Source organism: Mesoplodon bidens (genome assembly GCF_964165515.1).
Source record: "Mesoplodon bidens genome assembly, chromosome: X".
NCBI classification, from domain to species: domain Eukaryota; kingdom Metazoa; phylum Chordata; class Mammalia; order Artiodactyla; family Ziphiidae; genus Mesoplodon; species Mesoplodon bidens.
The window spans coordinates 69,781,631-69,795,347 of NC_138163.1; the positions used below are offsets into that span (position 1 = coordinate 69,781,631).

At 37.4% G+C, this 13,717-nt stretch overlaps 1 protein-coding gene across 2 annotated transcripts in view; it reads right to left on the reverse strand.

The window, feature by feature from the left end:
- The window catches only part of APOOL (apolipoprotein O like), a 93,605-nt gene that overhangs the window by 48,491 nt on the left and 31,397 nt on the right, over positions 1-13,717 (reverse strand). Inside the window, exon 3 of one of the 2 annotated variants that reach the window (XM_081222069.1) lies at positions 2,609-2,728. The exons of the other annotated variant lie outside the window; for it this stretch is intronic. Within the exon in view, the coding sequence (XP_081078195.1) occupies positions 2,609-2,728 (120 nt within the window). The remainder of the gene's footprint in view (positions 1-2,608; positions 2,729-13,717) is intronic. 2 annotated transcript variants of the gene reach the window in all.

The window sequence follows — 13,717 nt, forward strand, 5'->3', positions numbered from 1 at the left end:
TATATACACTACTGAACGTAAAATAGGTAGCTAGTGGGAAGCAGCCGCATAGCACAGGGAGATCACCTCGGTGCTTTGTGACCACCTAGAGGGGTGGGATACGGAGGGTGGGAGGGAGGGAGACGCAAGAGGGAAGAGATATGGGAACATATGTATATGTATAACTGATTCACTTTGTTGTAAAGCAGAAACTAACACACCATTGTAAAGCAATTATACTCCAATAAAGATGTAAAAAAATAAAGAAATCATCCTACACAGACTAGTGTCCATCTTGTTTTCAACAGGAACATAAATTATCTGCAAATCAAGATTATATTAGCCCCCTGAAGCGATTAAAACTTTAAATCAAATGATTCTTTTTACCTGTTTCTAACTATTTATTTTAATGCAAGAAATATTGTTACACACATTTTTTGATATGTACTATCTCAAGTACATCAGAAGAAAAATGAAAGCATGGAATAATTTACCCATAGTAATTGCCCATAGTCATGCTGTACTCTATTGATAAAACTAGAAAACACAGTCTAAGTATGTGTTGTCCATCTCTGAACTAGCTGCTATGAAACCATGGGATAAAAACAACAAAAGAGATTTTCAAAGCAAAGACAATAGAAATGATTATATTAGATAGGAAAGAATTAAATTATTGCTATTGATATATCTTGGTATTAGTAACTTTGTCTCAGACAGATACTTTCATGATGATCAGATGCAGAATTTCATCCTGTTTATCATGGTTTAAAGCTGTACAACCAACACAGACCCTAACCACCACTGAGCTACTTCTCCTTGGGGACTGTCTCTTGAGAAAATTTCACCTCAAAGTTATAATGCTTACTGATCAGTTGATTGGGAATAATGTAACTGTTGAGGAAGAAAACTTTGGGGAAATTTTCCTTAGCTGTGTTTAGGAATCCACTTTTACCACTGGAGGTCGCTGCTACCTTAATTTCGAAACACTAAGGAGTAGGAATAGAAATTGAATTTGCCCTACATGATTCTAAGTTTAATGCAGAATGTAATTTGAGCCGGAGGTAATTTTTAAAGAATAGATTACATTTTAAGGAGAACATTAGAGAGGAAATGTTTACATTGAAGTTGAAATGCATTTGAAAGCGCCCTTCTTCAATCTATTCATTCAGCATATTAACAGAGTAAAAAGCCCTTTTAGTCTTAAATTGGGTGATAGTAACAATAGCAATTTAAAGATCTCACAGGAACAATTAACCTCACTGAAAACAACTTTGAGAACACTATGGGAAATTAGGTGTCAATAGACTTCAGTCTGAATCATCCAGCTGTTGGCATACAGCCTCAGGTGCATGACTCAGACCCTAATTAGTTAAGCTATTTCCTGCTGAGACCAAACTATTAATAGTGTGTAGTACAACTAGTCAAACTATTAAAAGTGTTATTATTAGAATTATAAAAGTCTATTAGAATTGTTTTACAGGCACAGATTTTTAAAAAATAACACCATGTATTCATCAGATGTTTGAAATATCGGAAATGACCAGCGTTCACAGATTTGATATTTCATAAGACCATTAGAATTTTCTTTTTAAAAAGAATGGATTAGAAACAAAAAAAGCACAATGGTTCACAATTGGATAGGTTAGATTTGAGGAAAAGTTGTGTGGTTATTAGGTCAGAATGATGAAAACAATGGTACCACCATTATGAAACTGACACTGGAGATGATGTTAGCACACATCTATGTTGATGCGATGATTATGAAACAGCAGTATTGTACTAGCTTACTCCACCCCTCTGCTGCTGGATAATGCTGATTGAAGGCTAAGTATTAAAATAAGGTGAATTCTATTTTGCCCAATAGCTGACTATATCAAAACGGTCTTATGAACTAAACCTAACAAGTGAATATTTTACTCAGCCAAATAACTAACAATGCAGAAGTAATCTCAGAACTTCATATAAAAGGTCAAGCAATGTTTTGTACATGCCACGTGACATAAATGCTTGCTGAACTACTTTAATCTATGCAGTAGTGGTAGAGTAGATTAAATATGGCCACAAATTATTTGCTGCTACTCATATTGAGAGATGGTATCTAATTCCCCTCCCATAAAAACTGGGCTGGGCTTAATGACTTGATTTAACAACAGAATGCTGTAGAAGTAACCTTCCTGGACACCTGAAGACAGGTAAGAAGCTTGGCAAATTCTGACTAAGGCCTCTTGCAACATTTTCTCCAGGAACCCTGAACTGTCCATGTAAGTTAACTGACTACCTGAGGCCAGGTGTAGATGCTTCAGTCAACATTCCCAGCTGAGCCCAGCCTTCTAGCCATCTGTGACAAGGTGCCAGCGAAGAGAATGAAGCTGTCTTGGACCCTCTAAATCAGCCCATTCTCCTGATGAATACCACTGGGTGGCCTCTGTCAACACCACATGCAAGAGAAGAATCAGCTGTCTGAAGTCTGATTATATTTCTGACTCACAAAATCATGAGATAGAACAGTTGTTGTTTTAAACCACTAAGTTTTGGGGTAGTTTGTTACACATCAATGAATAACTGGAACAATTGTTATGTAATAAAATGAGAACCCTCTGATATGAAACCATTATCAGAATTCACTTACCTTGCACCAGCCAATATAACGACCAGTTGTAGTGCGAATGGACGCAAAGCCCATTTGTAAATGACCAGGCTGCTCATCAACATATTTAGACTGGAGAGGTGGTGCAGTATATATGGGGAGCTAGAAGGAAACAAATTCATGTCAAAAATATAAAATAGCTGAATGTCCTTTTCCGGCAGTATGGCAGAATAAGAATCCTCATCAACATTCCTACTGAAAACAACTAAAAATGCTGATAAAGTATATTTTAAATCCGCTTTTACCTTGATGTCATTTGCTGTAAAACAGATGGTTCATGGAGTATGGGATCAGGAAACAAAACCCAGAATGAGCTTGAGGTGGGCAATCTTACTGGAGAGCCTATAAAATTGGCATCTCAAGGTGCTGCATGCTCAATTTAAGGTTGAACTAGAAATAAACAGTTCACTCCAAGGAACTGTTAGGAAAACTGATTGTCTCAAAGATTGGGCACTGAGTAGAGAGGAAAGAAATATTTCCTAAGAATTGGCAATCACAAGTGAGAACTCATAATGTGCAGCATAAAACTATCTTGATAATCTAACAAATCTCAAATTAAGTATACATTTAAGGTGCTCCCAGGCTGGTATCCCCAACAGATGCTTGGCAGAAGCAAATGAACAGCTCCTCTCTGGAGGAAGCTACCCAGACTTCAAAGATTTACAACAGATAAAGGCCCAAGAAATATGAGACCACAATTTCAAAAAATTAAAAACACAAAGAAGCAAAATCAGAAAACACAAGGAAGCATCTGGACGAGAGCTAGCAGAAACAACAAAGAGCAGAATCAGAGCCACAAAAAATGTATATACTAGATCATACAGTATCAAATACATATATTTTTATTTTTAGATAAATAAAAGGGGAAATTTGAGTTAAGAGCAAGAGACTACAAAAATTACCAAAGCTAATGAAAATAAAGAGAAAGAGAATTTCTAGAACTGGAAATTAAAACAAATAAAGAACTCAATTAATAAGTTTTAATAGATTGGATACAGTTTACAGTTGCTGAGAGATTTTGTGAATTAGTAGACCTAAAGAATTTTTTATGCAAAGAAATGAAAAAAATATGAAAGAGATACATATGATAGAGTGAGAAATATTAATATATGTCTAATCAGAGTTCCAGAGGAAAGGAGAAAGATGGGGCAGAAGTAATATTTGAAGAGAATAGTCAAGATTTTTCTAGAACTTATGAACACTTGACAGGTTCAGAAATCTAACATATCCCAAACAGGATAAATAAAAAGTAATCCACAATTAGACAAGTCATAGTAAAACCCTATAACACCAAGGACAAAGAGGTGACATTAAAAAAAAAAAAAAGGCCAGAGAGAAAAGACAGATTACCTTCAAAGGAATAAAAATTAGATAAACTTTGACTTCTCAAAAACAACACTGGAAGGCACAATATAATATCTTTAATGAACTAAAAAGAGCAACTCAATTGAGAATTATATACTCAATAGAATATCTTTTTTTCAAAAATGAGGGGAGAAGGACACAGACAGACAAAACCCAAGATAGTGTGTAACCAAATGACCCTCAGTGGGAAATTTTAAAAAAATGTACTTAGGGCAGAAGAAAAATATTCCCATTGAGAAGGTCTGTGATGGAAGAAGGAATGATTAGCAAAGAAAGTGGTAAATACGTGGGTAAAACTAAAACAATGAATATATAAAATAATAATTTTTATGCATGTGTTTAAAAAATAGAACTACATCCCTGAGTGTCAATATAGTATAAGTTAGGAAGGGATGTCAGAAATTAAAATGTTCTCAGTCCCTAATATGGTTTGGACAGAGGGTAAATATACTGATGAGACTTGAAATGAATGCAGGTTAAAATTTCTAGGGTGACCAATAAAAGAAAATAAAAAGAAGGCAGAATTAATAAACTGTTATAGAAAAAAAAGAGCAAAAATAAAGCAAAGAAAGGAAATAACAGAAGAGGTAAGAAAAACAAAAAAACTTGGTAGAAATGATTCCAAAGATTTTAAAAATTATAATAGATGGAAATGGATAAAATGATCTAGTTGAAAGCCAAAGATGATGAGATTGCATTTACAAAATACAGCCACCATTTTGTTTATGAGACATTGTTAAAACAATTATTTAGAAAGGTTAGGGGGAAAAAAGGAATAAAAAATACATATTGGGCAAATAGCCACCAAAAGAAAGCTAATATAAGCTATATTAATATTAGACAAAACAGACTTTGAGACAAAAATCATTACTAGAGATCAAGTGCCTATATTAAGACAAAAAGTTTAAATAATGAGAGAGTACATTCTTAAACTTGTATGCATCTATTAATATATTCTCAAAATACATGAAACAAGGGGAAATAGACAAATTCACCATCATAGAGGAAGTTTAACTTATTCTCCATTATGGTTGATCAAAAAGCAGATTAAAAATAAAAACTAATAGTAACGAGCAGAAGTGGGCAAACTATAGCCATGGACTAGTCACCAGTTTATGTAAATCAAGTTTTATTGGGCCACCAGCTATACTCATTCATTAACATATTGTCTATGGCTGCTTTTGTGCTACAACAGCAGTTGAGACGATGTGACAGAGTTGCATGTTTAAAATATTTACTATAGGGCTTTTAAAGAAAAACTCTATTGACTCCTGGTACAGAAAAATATAATCAACAATCTCACGGACATATATAGCACAGTGCATTGAACAACTGCAAAATACATAATATTTTCAAGCACAAATGGAAATGTATAAAAAACTGACTGCACCCTGGACCATTTCAGGAACTGAAAGACTTAGGAAATCTCAAAGGACTAATATACAGAATATGTTCTCTTAACACAAAACTCCCACAGCTAAGTCATACTTACTAGTAACAGAATGAATGTTTTCTCCTTTACATCAGAAACATACAAAATGCCACTCTCACCACTTCTATTCAACATTTTACTGGAGGTTCTAGTCAGTGCATTCAGAAAAGAAAAAGAAATAGAAGACACTAAATTGGAAAGGAATAAATAAAACTATCTCTATTCACAGATGACATGATCTTGTATATAGAAAATCCTAAGGAACCCCCATAACCCCTACTACAACAAATAAACACATTCTGTAAGGTTGCAGGGTAAAAGATCAATATACAAAAATCAATTGTATTTTTATACACTAGCAATAAGTGATCTAAAAATGAAATTAAGAAAGCAATTCCATCTAAAATAGCATCAAAAAATAAAATACTTAGGAATAAATTCAACAAAGAAGTGTAAGACTTGTACACTGAAAACTACAAAAATGTTGAAAGAAAGAGAGAAGATGTAAATAAATGGAAAGACATCACAGACATCCCATGTTCTTGGATTAGAAGGCTAAATATTACTAGAATGGCAATATTTCCCAAATTGATCCACGGATTTGAAGGAAGCACTATGAAAATCCTGCTTGCCTTCCCCCCCCATAAAATGAAAATTTGATGCTAAAATTCATACAGATGTGAAAGGGAAACAGAATAGCCAAAACAATCTTGAAAAAGAAGAACAAAATTGGAGGACACATACTCCTCAATTTCAAAACTTGTTACAAAATAATAGTATGGTATTGTTATAAGGATAGATATATAGATAAATGGAATAGAATTTTGAGTCTAGAAATGAACCCATGCATTTATGGTCAACTGATTTTCAACAAGGTAATGAAGAAAATTCAATGGAGAAAGAATAGTATTTTCAACAAACAGTACATGGACAACTGGATATTCACATACCAAAGAAAGAAGTTGGACCCCTACCTCATGCCACATACAAAATATTAACTCAAAATGGATCTCAGAACTAAATATAAGAGCTAAAATTATACAACTCTTAGAAGAAAACATAAAGGTAAATCTTCATGACTTTGGGTTAAGCAATGATTTCTTATATACAACATCAGAAGCACTAGCAACAAAAGCAAAAAATAAATAAATAAATTGGACTTAATCAAAATTAAAAACTTGTGCTGCAAATGATACCATCAATATAGTAAAAGGACAACCCATGGACAATACTTACAAATCATGTATCTCATAAAGAACTTGTATCTGGAATATATAAAGAACACTTGCAATTCAACAATAAAAAGATGAATTACCCAATTTAAAAAAATGACAAAGAATTTGAATAGACATTTCTCCAAAGATGTACAAATTACCAGTAAGCACATGAAAAAATGTTTGATATAATTACTTATTAGGGAAATGCAAATCAAAACTCCAATGAAGTATCATTTCACACCCACTAGGATTGCTATAACCAAAAAAGAGAGACAATAAGGGTTGGTAAAGATGTAGAGAAACTGGAACCTTCATACACTGCTGATGAGACTGTAAATGGTGTAGTTGCTTTGGAAAACAGCTTGGCAGTTCCTCAAAAGGTTAAAGATACAGTTGCCATATGGACCAGAAGTTCCACTCCTAGGTCTATACCCAAGAGAAATGAAAACATATGTTGACACAAAACTTACACAACAAAGTTCATAGAAGTATCAGCCATAATAGCCCCAAAGTGGAAATAATGTCCATCAATTGATACACGGATAAACACCTGCTGTATTTACAGAATAAACTATTATTAAGCAATAAAAGGAAATGTCATACAAATACATTCTATAACATGGATAAAACTTGAAAACATTTTGGTAATTGAAAGAAGTCAGTCACAAAAGGCCACGTATTATATGATTCTATTTATATGCAATGTCTAGCATAGGCATATCCACAGAGAAAGTAAGCAGATTAGTGGTTACCAGGGCCTTAGGAGAGACTGAAATCGAAGTGATGATAATGGGTATTGGCTTTCTTTCTTTCTTTCTTTTTTCTCTTGGAGGGGCTTTCTTTTTGTAGTGATGAATTTTTTTCTAAAATTAGCAGTAATGGGCTTTCCAAGATGGCAGAAGAGTAAGAGGACGTGAAGTTCATCTCTACCCACAAACACATCAAGAATACATCTACAGATGGAACAATTTTCACAGAGCACCTGCTGAACACTAGCAGAGGACCTCGGACATATAAAAGGAGAAGATCCCATGTAACCAGCTAGGACGAAAGAAAGAAGAAAGGAAAAGGAAGAGGAGAGGAAGCAGGTTGTGACCTGTACCCCTGGCGGGGAGCTGAATATGAGAAGACATTCTTGTGTCTGTGGAAGCCCCCTCATGAGCGAGGAGATCAGCTGGGACAGAAGGGGAGCTTCGGGAGCTTGGAGGGGAGCCCAGCAACTGGTTGTGGCAGACAAGACAGTGAGACCTACACAGAGGGTCTGTGCCAGAGCACTGCACACCCCAGCCTGAGACAGATGTCTGCTGGTGCACACAGGGGCTGCGTGCTGGAACATGGGATTTGGAGAGCAGACCACGGGAGGGGGCTCCTGCTGCCTGTGAGGAGACAGCCTTAGGGGACAGGAGTGAGGAGCTCCGCAATCAGGAATGCTCATGGAGGAAGCCAGGACCACCACAGAAGCAATGTGCCTGTGTTGAGTGATGTACCGTGGGTGGGGCCCCCATTGCAGCCTTTCTCCTCAAGTTCCAGCCCATGCCTCTATGAGCACTTGGGAGGGCTCCCACCGGAGCTGGCACATGTGCCCCTGCAATCGTCTCCCCTGCCCCCCCACCTCCCTGCCTGGGCAACCTGCTTGCCCCAGTCACTGCCTGATGGGCTCATGCGTTCCAATTGCTACCCAGAGCCCTGCCACCAGGGTGGCTTGCTCGCCCCAATTGATGCCTTGGCTCCTTCCTGCCTGATGGGCTCGTGTACTCTAGCAACCTCTGGAGCAGACACCAGTGGGAGGAACACATGCAGAGGTGGGGCTGAAACCATAGCTGAGCCCCAGGGGTCGTGGGACTAAGGAAGAAGAGCTGAAATCTCTCCTTGCACTGTGTCAACCACGGAGTTACACCTCCACCGACGGCCTCCTAAATTCAGTGCCTGCAAAACATCCAAAAGGACAACAAGTGCTCCTGTAGCTGGGACAGGTCTGGCTTTAGCAGCTGTGGGCTATGTGGGCACGTACACATGGGGATTGGGCCAGGTCAGAGTCTGATCTGCCTCCATAGCTCCCACAGCAGGTCCAGGTGCACGACTACTGCAGTCCTGGGACCTGACCTCAGTGGATCTGTGCGAGTGACCAGGTGAAAACAATGCTTGAGAGTCACTACGGCCAAGTGCTCGCATACCCACAGTTAAGGTGGGACCAACAGCAGTGCCAACAACAGTGTACTTTGTGAGCCCACACAATGGACGAAAGGGGACACAACAGAGCACATTCACAGGTGAACAGCTCCAGAGAAGGAATACACATTGGCTTCTCTCCCAGTGGGAGTGCTCCAATCCCACCCACTTTGCACCGCAGATGAGAAACACAGCTAAGATCTGGAGACATCTACTCCAACAATTAGGGAGCAGACCCTGCCCCTGACAGGGCAGTGACAACCACAGAACAAAGGGGAGGCCTTCTCAATATCCAGGGCAGGCTCCGGTCACCACACCACCAGTCAAATCACCTATCAAGGGGATAAAAGCACAAGCCTCAGGACCAAGCTCACCCACTAGGGGGCAGACAATAGAAGCAACAGGAATTACAATCCTGCAGCCTGCAGAAAGGAGACCACAACACAGTAAGTTTGACAAATGAGATGACAAATATGCTGCAGATAAAGGAGCAAGATAAAAACCTACAAGAACAACTAAATGGAGAGGTGATAGGCAATCTATCTAAAAAGGAATTCAGAGTAATGATACTAAAGATGATCCAAGATCTCAGAAAAAGAATGAAGGCACAGATTAAGAAGATACAAAAAATGTTTAAGAAAGACATAGAAGAACTAAAGAACAAACAAACAGAAATGAAAAATACAATTACTGAAATGAAAAATACAGTAGAAGGAATCAATAGCAGAATAACTGAGGCAAAAGAAGGGAAAGGGCGCTGGAAGGCACAATGGTGGAAATCACTGCCACAGAACAGAATAAAGAAAAAAGAACAAAAGGAAATGAGGACAGTCTTAGAGACCTCTGGGACAACATTAAATGCACCAACGTTTGAATTATAGGGGCCCCAGAAGAATAAAAAGGGCCAGAGAAAATATTTGAAGAGATTATAGTCAAAAACTTCCCTAACATGGGAAAGGAAATAGTCATCCAAGTCCAGGAAGTGCAGAGTCCCATACCGGATAAACCCAAGGAGGACCATAACGAGGCACATATTACTCAAAATAACAAAAATTAAATACAAAGAAAAATATTAAAAGCAGCAAGGAAAAAGCAAAAAATAACACACAAGGGAATCCCCACAAGGTTATCAGCTGATGTTTCAGCAGAAACTCTGTAGGCCAGAAGAGAGGGGCAGGATATATTTCAAATGATGAAAGGGAAAAACCTACAACCAAGAATATTCTACCCAGCAAGGCTCTTGGTCAGTTTTGAAGGAGAAATCAAAAGCTTTACAGACAAGCAAAAGCTAAGAGGGTTCAGTACCACCAAACCAGCTATACAACAAATGCAAAAGTAACTTCTCTAGGCAGAGGGAAAAAAAAAGAGGCCACAACTAGAAACAGGGATTACAAATGGGAAAGCTCACTGGTAAAGGCAAACATACAGTAAAAGGAAGAAATCATCCTTACACAAATATGATATCAAAATGAGCAACTGTGAGAAGAGAATACAAATGCAGGAAATGGGAATTGTATTTGAAATTAAGAGACCACCAACTTAAAACAACCTTCTCTATATAGGTTGTGTTATCAAAACCTCATGGGAAATGTAAACCAAAAAACTACAATAGATATACACACAAAAAAGATAAGTAACCCAAACACAACACTAAAGATGGTCATCAAACCACAAGAGAAGAGAACAAAAGAGAAAGGGAAGAAAAAAGACCAAAAAAACCCAAACCCAAAACAATTAAAAAAATGGCAGTAGGAACATACATATTCATAATTACCTTAAATGTAAATGGATTAAAACCTTCAACCCAAAGACACAGACTGGATGAATGGATACATAAACAATCCCCGTATATAGGCTGTCTACAAGACACCCACTTCAAACCTAGGGACACATATAGACTGAAAGTGAGTGGATGGGAAAAGATATTCCATGCAAATGGAAATCAAAAGAAAGCTAGGGTAGCAATACTCGTATCAGACAATACAGACTTTAAAACAAAGACTATTACAAGGGACAAGGAAGGACACTACATAATGATCAAGGGATCAATCCAAGAAGAAGATATAACAATTGTAAATATATATGCACCCAACATAGGAGCACCTCAATATATAGGGCAAAGGATAACAGCCATAAAAGGGGAAATCGACAGTAAAACAATAATAGTGGGGGACTTTAGCACCCCACTTACATGAATGGACAGATCATCCAGACAGAAACTAAATAAGGAAACACAAGCCTTAAATGACACATTAGACCAGATAGACTTAACTGATATTTATAAGACATTCCATTCAAAAGCAGCAGAATACACTTTCTTCCCAAGTGCACAGGAACGTTCTCCAGGATAGATCACATCATGGGTCACAAATTGAGCCTTGGTAAATTTAAGAAAACTGAAATCATATCAAGCATCTTTTCTGACCACAACACTATGAGATTAGAAATCAATTACAGGAAAAACTGTAAAAAATGCAAACACGTGGAGGCTAAAGAATATGTTACTAAATAACCAATGGATGACTGAAGAAAGCAAAGAGGAAATAAAAAAATACCTAGAAAAAAAATGACAATGAAAACATGAGGACCCAAAACCTATGGGATGCAGCAAAAGCAGTTCTAAGAGGGAAGTTTATAGCAATACAATCTTATCTCAAGAAACAAGATAAACAAAAATCTCAAATAAACAATCTGTCCTTACACCTAAAGCAACTAAAGGAAGGAGAAGTAACAAAACCTGAAGTTAGTAGAAGGAAAGAAATAATAAAGATCAGAGGAGAAATAAATGAAATAGAGATGAAGAAAACAAAGATCAATGAAACTAAAGGCTTGTTCTTTGAGGAGATACACAAAATTGATAAAGCTTTAGCAAGACTAATCAAGAAAAAAAGAGAGAGGACTCAAATCAAAAAAATTAGAAATGAAAAGGAGAAGTTACAAGTGACAGCATGGAAACACAAAGGACCATGAGACTACTACAAGCAACTATATGCCAATAAAATGGACAACTTAGAAGAAATGGACAAATTCTTAGAAAGGTACAATCTTCCAAGACTGAACAAGGAAGAAATTGAAAATATGAAAAGACCAATCCCAAGTACTGAAATTGAAACTGTGATTAAGTATCTTCCAACAAACAAATGTCCAGGACCTGATGGCTTCACAGGTGAATTCTATCAAACATCTAGAGAAGACTTAACACCCACTCCTCTGAAACTCTTCCAAAAAATTGGAGGAAGGAACATACCCAAGCTCATTCTACAAGGCCACCACCACCCTGATACCAAAACCAACAACGGTAACACAAAAAAAGAAAATTACAGGCCAATATCACTGATGAACATAGATGCAAAAATCCTCAAGAAAATACTACCAAACCAAAACCAACCACACATTAAAAAGATTATACACCATGACCAAGTGGGATTTATCCCAGGGATGCAAGGATTCTTCAACACACGCAAATCAATCAATGTGATGCACCCTATTAACAAATTGAAGAAGAAAATACATATGATCAACTCAATAGATGCAGAAAAAGCTTTTGACAAAATTTAACACCCATTTATGATAAAAACTCTCCAGAAAGTGGGCATAGAGGGAACCTACCTCAATATAATAAAGGTCATACATGACAAACCCACAGCAAACATCATTCTCAATGGTGAAAAACTGAAAGCATTTCCTCTAAGATCAGGAACAAGAGAGGATGTGCACTCTCGCTTTCATTCAACATAGTTTTGGAAGTCCTAGCCATGGCAATCAGAGAAGAAAAAGAAATAAAAAGAATCTGAATTGGAAAAGAAGAAGTAAAACTACTTCTGGAGATGATAGGATTTTGTACATAGAAAACCCTAAAGATGCTACCAGAAAACTACTAGAGTTCATCAGTGAATGTGGTAAAGTTGCAGGATACAAAATTAATATACAGAAATCTCTTGCATTCTTACACACTAACAATGAAAGTTCAGAAAGAGAAATTAAGGAAACAATCACATTTACCATTGCATCAGAAAAAATAAAATACCTAGGAATATGGGCTTCCCTGGTGGCACAGTGGTTGAGAGTCTGACTGCCGATGCAGGCGACATGGGTTCATGCCCTGGTCCAGGAGGATCCCACGTGCCATGGAGCGGGTGGGCCCATGAGCCATGGCCGCTGGGCCTGCGCATCCGGAGCCTGTGCTCCGTAATGGGAGAGGCCACAACAGTGCGAGGCCCGCATACCACACACACAAAAAAATATCTAGGAATAAACCTACCTAAGGAGGCAAAAGACCTGTACTTAGAAAACTATAAGATACTGGTGAAAGAAATAAAAGATAACACAAACTGATGGAGAGGTAGACCATGTTCCTGGAATGGAAGAATCAATATTGGGAAATGACTATACTACCCAAAGCAATGTACAGATTCAATGCAATCCCGATCAAATTACCAAGGGCATTTTTCATGGAACTAGAGCAAAAAAATTTACAATTTGTATGGAAACGAAAAAGACCCTGAATAGCCAAAGCAATCCTGAGGAAAACAGACATAGCTGGAGGAATCAGGTTCCCTGACTTCAGACTATACTACAAAGCTACAGTAATCAAGGCAGTATGGTACTGGCATAAAAACAGAAGTATAGATCAGTGGAACAGGATAGAAAGCTGCGAGATAAACCCATGCACCTATCATCACCTAATCTATGACAAAGGAGGCAAGAATACACAATGGAGGAAAGACAGCCTCTTCAATAAGTGGTGCTGGGAAGACTGGACAGCTACATGTAAACAAATGAAATTAGAATGCTCCCTAATACCATACACAAAAATAAACTCAAAATGTATTAAAGACCTAAATGTAAGGCCAGATACTATAAAACTCCTAGAGAAAAATATAGGCAGAACACTCTGACATAAATCGC